Source organism: Arachis hypogaea, chromosome 1 (assembly GCF_003086295.3).
Source record: "Arachis hypogaea cultivar Tifrunner chromosome 1, arahy.Tifrunner.gnm2.J5K5, whole genome shotgun sequence".
Taxonomy (NCBI): domain Eukaryota; kingdom Viridiplantae; phylum Streptophyta; class Magnoliopsida; order Fabales; family Fabaceae; genus Arachis; species Arachis hypogaea.
This window is the reverse complement of record NC_092036.1, coordinates 45126072-45131533: the sequence shown is the minus strand read 5'-3', so window position 1 is coordinate 45131533 and position 5462 is coordinate 45126072. Positions and strand designations below refer to the sequence as shown.

Here is a 5462-nt window from a genome sequence, read left to right as displayed (position 1 = left end):
TCACTTACAATCTACTCTTAGAAAGCAAGAGAAACAAAAGTATTAAACTGGAACTTAAACTATCTAAATTGGAAATTCTGAAGCCACTTCTAGAAAGCAAGAAATCAAAAGGATATAGAGTGTTGCAGTGCCTCCCAACCAATGCTTCTTTATCGTCACTAGCTTGACGTTCTCCCTTCTTCAGCTGAGGTTGTAGCTCACTCTCTGCTCCTCCAAAGAGTCTCCCAAGTAATGTTTGAGTCTATGGCCATTTACAGTGAAAGTTCTTTGAGTTTTGTCCTCCATGAGCTCTACATGACCATAGGGGGATACTTTAAGGATGGTAAAAGGTCCTGACCATCGAGACTTAAGCTTTCCTGGGAAGAATTTGAGTTTTTGAGTTGTATAGTAGCACCTTTTGACCTTCTACAAACTCTCTTCTTGCTATCTTTTGATCATGCCACCTTCTAGCTTTTTTCTTGTAGATTTTGGCATTTTCATATGCTTGAGATCTGAGTTCTTCTAACTCTTGCAGTTGCAAGATTCTTTTCTCCCTAGCAGCATTACTATCAAAGTTTAGTAGCTTGAGTGTCCAAAAGGCTTTGTGTTCAAGCTCAAGGGGTAGGTGACATGCCTTCCTATACACCAGCTGATATGGGGTCATCCCTATTGGTGTTTTAAAGGCTGTCCTATATGCCCAAAGAGCGTCATCCAGCCTCTTTGACCAGTCTTTTCTTGAAGCTCCCACAATTTTCACTAGGATCCGCTTTAGCTCTCTGTTGGATACCTCTGTCTGCCCACTTATTTGAGGGTGATAAAGTGTTGCAACCTTATGTTTTACCCCATATTTCAATAGGAGGGCTTCCAATGGTCTGTTGCAGAAGTGGCTCCCTCTATCATTAATAAGAGCTCTGGAGACTCTAAATCGGCTGAAGATGTTCCTCCTAAGGAAGTTCATGACTATCTTGTTATCATTTGTTGGTGCTGCAATGGCCTCCACCCACTTAGATACATAGTCCACTGCTACTAGAATGTACCTGTTTGAGTATGAGGTAGGGAAAAGACCCATGAAGTCAATTCCCCATATATCAAACAACTCAAGTTCTAGGATAAACTACTGTGGCATCTCATTTTTCTTGGGTAGATTGCCAGCTCTTTGGCATTCACTGTACCTTGACACCAATTCCTTAGCATCCTTGAATACTGTTGGCCAAAAGAACCCACATTGGAGCACCTTTGCTGCTGTTCTTTCTCCACTAAAATGGCCTCCATATGCATATCCATGGCATTGCCACAACACTTCTTGCCCTTCTTCTTGTGAAATGCATCTCCTCAAGATTCCATTAACACCCTTTTTGAACAAGTATGGCTCATCCCAGATATAGTATTTAGCATCATTGAGTAGCTTTCTCCTCATGTGCTTGTTGATGTTGGTGGGCAACTCCCCAATAGTCTTGAAGTTGGCTATATCAGCAAAACAAGGGCTTTCTTGAATCATCATCAACTACTCATCAGGGAAGCTTTCATTCACTTCAAATTGTTGTGCTTCATCTTCTTTATGTGGAATTCTTGAGAGGTGGTCAGCCACCTTGTTCTCTGCCCCCCTTCTATCTTTTATCTCTATGTTAAAATCTTGAAGTAGCAAGACCCACCTTATCAACCTAGGCTTGGATTCTTGCTTGGTCAACAGATACTTGAGGGTTGCGTGATCAGTGAAAACAGTAACTTTTGAGCCAATAAGATATTATCTAAACTTATAAAAAGCAAAGACTATGGCTAAAAGTTCATTCTCTGTAGTGGTGTAGTTCCTTTGATTCTCATTGAGAACTTTGCTAGCATAGTAAATAACATGTACTAGCTTGTCTTTCCTTTGTCCTAGAACAGCACCAATAGCAAAATCAGATGCATCACACATCAATTCAAAGGGTAGATCCCAGCTGGGTGGTGCTATAATAGGTGCAGAGGAAAGTCTATTTTTAATTTCATCAAAGGCCAACATACACTCTCTATCAAAAACAAAGGGAGTATTTGAGACAAGTAGGTTGCTGAGGGGTTTGGCAATCTTTGAAAAATCTTTTATAAACCTCCTATAGAACCCAGCATGTCCCAAAAAGCTTCTAATTGCCTTGACATTGCAAGGTGGAGGCAACTTCTCAATTACTTCCACCTTTGCCTTGTCTACTTCTATGCCCTTTTTAGAGATCTTATGACCAAAAACCACCCCTCCAGTTACCATGAAATGGCACTTCTCCCAGTTTAAAACCAGGTTGGTTTCTTGGCATCTCTTTAGCACCATGGCAAGATGATGTAGGCAATCAAAATATGAATCCCCAAACACAGAGAAGTCATCCATAAACACTTCTATGAACTTCTCAATCATGTCTGAAAAGATGGAGAGCATGCACCTTTGGAATGTTGCAAGTGCATTGCACAATCCAAAGGGCATTCTCCTATAAGCAAAGACTCCATAGAGACAAGTAGAAGAGGTTTTCTCCTGATCCTTTGGGTCTACAACTATTTGGTTGTAGCCAGAGTAGCCATCCAGGAAGCAGTAATATTCATGTTCTGCGATTCTTTCAAGCATCTGGTCCATGAAAGGTAGGGGAAAGTGGTCTTTCCGGGTGGCTTCATTAAGTTTTCTATAGTCAATGCACATGCGCCATCCGGTCACTGTTTTTGTAGGAATTAGTTCATTCTTCTCGTTTGGTACAATAGTGATCCCTCCTTTCTTAGGAACCACTTGGACAGGGCTTACCCAAGGGCTGTCTGAGATAGGGTAAATCACCGTTGCTTGCCATAGTTTCAACACCTCCTTTTGGACTACCTCATCCATTGTTAGGTTCAGCCTTCTCTGTTACTGTCTTGAGGGCTTTGCACCTTCCTCAAGTAGGATCTTGTGCATGCACATTGAAAGACTGATTCACTTTAGATCCGTAAGTGTCCAACCTATAGCATCCTTATGTTGTTTCAACACTTGGATTAACTCTTCTTCTTGTTCCTCATTCAGGTTTGAGTTAATGATTACTGGGTATGTTTTGTTATCACCCAAGTAAGCATATTTCAAACTTGGGGGTAGAATCTTTAGTTCCAACTTTGGTGCCTCCAATTCCATCTTGCTTGGCCTGTCCATCATGACTGATTTGTCCATAGCCTCCAGTGGTAGCTCAACACATGAGACTTGTTGATCTTGCTCTTGGGTTTCTTCATATTGTTCTTCCTCTAGGACTCCTTGAACCAAGTTTTCAATGGTATCCACCATCATGCATTAATTAATGGCTTCCTTGGGGTAGCTCATTGCCTTGAAGACATTGAAAACCATCTTCTCTTCATGTAATCTCAAGACTAACTCCCCTTTTTGAACATCAATTATAGCTCCAGCAGTAGCTAGGAATGGCCTTCCTAGGATGATTGATGTGCTAGCTTCTTCCTCCATGTCAAGCACAAGAAAATCAGCTGGGAAGATAAATTCCCCCACTTTCACCAATAGATCTTCCACCACACCATGGGGAATTTAAATGTTCTGTCAGCCAATTGAAGTGCCATTCTTGTTGGCTTGGCTTCCTCTATTCTCATTCTTTTCATCATGGCCAAAGACATGAGGTTTATGCTTGTTCCAAGATCACATAGTACTTTCTCAATGTTCATATCCCCAATGATACAGGGAATTTGGAAGCTCCCAGGATCTTTCAATTTTCGGGGAAGCTTCTTTTGTATTATGGCACTACACTACTCAGTGAGCACTTCAGTCTCTTTCTCTCCCCAATTCCTCTTCCTTGTCATGAGCTCCTTTAAAATTTTGGCATAGAGTGGCATTTGTTCTAGTGCCTCAACAAAAGGTATGTTGATCTGGAGCTTCTTGAAGATTTCTAAGAATCTAGAGAATTGGCTCTCTTGTCCATCCTTCCTCAGTCTTTGTGGGTAGGGTGCCTTCGGCATATAAGGCTTCAGGACTTGCTTTGGTGAGGATGGTGTAGGGGTCTCTTCTTCCTTCTTGGTTTCAGGTTCCTTTACAACTTCTTCTTCTTGGTGGCTTTGACTTGGGGGTGTTTCTTCTACAACTTTTCCACTTCTTAGTGTTATGGCCTTGCACTCCCCCCTTGGGTTAGTCACGGTGTCACTCGGAAAGGTATGTGTGGACATAGGTATTTGCTTAGATAAGCTCCCTAATTATGCCTCCAATTTTGAAATCGCTGCCCCATGATTCTTTATGTTGGATCTAACCTCTTCCTAGTTAGCATCTATCTTTCTGTCAACTTGTAGCTATCTTTCCAGAATAGTGGAGATAGTTCCGGTCAATTGTGTTGACAATTGCGCTATGGCTACCTCCAATTTTTTGAGAAATTGCTGCTGGTTTCACATGGTTGCATGGTGGGGGTTGATGTATCTTGGTGGTGGCTGTTGTGTGTTTGCTGTGTGGGGGTGATACGATGTGTTTTGTGAGTTGTGGTAGGGTCTGTTGTTGCTTGATTGGTGGTTGGGGTTGTGGTTGTTGTGATGATTAGAGTGATATGGTTTATGGTCTTGTTGGTTTCTCCACCCAAAATTTGGGTGGTTCTTCAACCTTGGTTGTATGTTTTAGAGTTTGGATCATATGGTGGTCTAGATGGGTTGTTTATATAACTTTCCTGCTCCCATTCACATTCAGCTTCAGTGCATCTTCTTCTTGTGGTGGTGCTTGGGCTTGGACAATTGAGACTTGGCTTGCCTCCACCTTCTTTGTTAAGGCTACTAATTATGCTGCGATTACCTTGTTTTGTGCTAACAAGGCATCCATAAAGTTGAGTTCCAGCACTCCTCTCTTTTGAGCTCTTTCTGAAGTATAGAAGTACTCATTTTCAGCTACAGTCTCAATAACATCTATGGCCTCTTCAATAATTTTTTTCTTGTTGAGTGAACCCCCTGAAGAGTGGTCCACAGCTTTCTTTGCTTCATATGATAGCCCTTCATAAAAGATGTGTAGTTGAACCCATTCGTTGAACATATCTGGAGCACACTTCCTTGTCAAGTCTTTGAACCTCTCCCAGGCCTCATAAAGTGTTTCACCATCTTGCTGCCTGAAGATTTGCACATCAGTTCTCAACCTATTGACTCTCTGTGGAGGGTAGAATCTTGCAAGAAATTTATTCACAACCTCCTCCTAAGTGGTCAAGCTCTCCTTGGGGAATGCCTCTAACCACTTTGCTGCCTTATGTCTGAGTGAGAAAGGGAACGAGAGTAGCTTGTAGGTGTCAGGTTGTACATCATTGGATTTTATAGTGTCGCATATCCTCAAGAATGTAGTGAGATGTTAGTTTGGGTCCTCTTGGGCACCCCCTCTATATGAACAATTATTCTGGACAAGTGTGATGAGTTGACGTTTCAACTCAAAGTTGTTAGCATAGATTATTGGCTTTAGAATGCTGCTGCCACAATTTCCTAGATTTGGGTTGATGTAGGAGCCTAAGACTCTTCTCTCTTGCCCAACATGATTGCCAGCTTCCTCT

The 5462-nt window shown here is 41.9% G+C and overlaps 1 protein-coding gene across 1 annotated transcript; it reads right to left on the bottom strand.

The window, feature by feature from the left end:
* Positions 1 to 346: 346 nt before the first annotated feature.
* Positions 347 to 3238, bottom strand: LOC112720866 (uncharacterized). The gene is made up of 3 exons (XM_025771981.1): positions 2926 to 3238; positions 1152 to 1443; positions 347 to 923 (listed from the first exon to the last, which is right to left on the bottom strand). The coding sequence occupies exons 1-3, from the start codon at positions 3236 to 3238 to the stop codon at positions 347 to 349; spliced, it is 1182 nt and encodes a 393-aa protein (XP_025627766.1).
* Positions 3239 to 5462: the final 2224 nt, after the last annotated feature.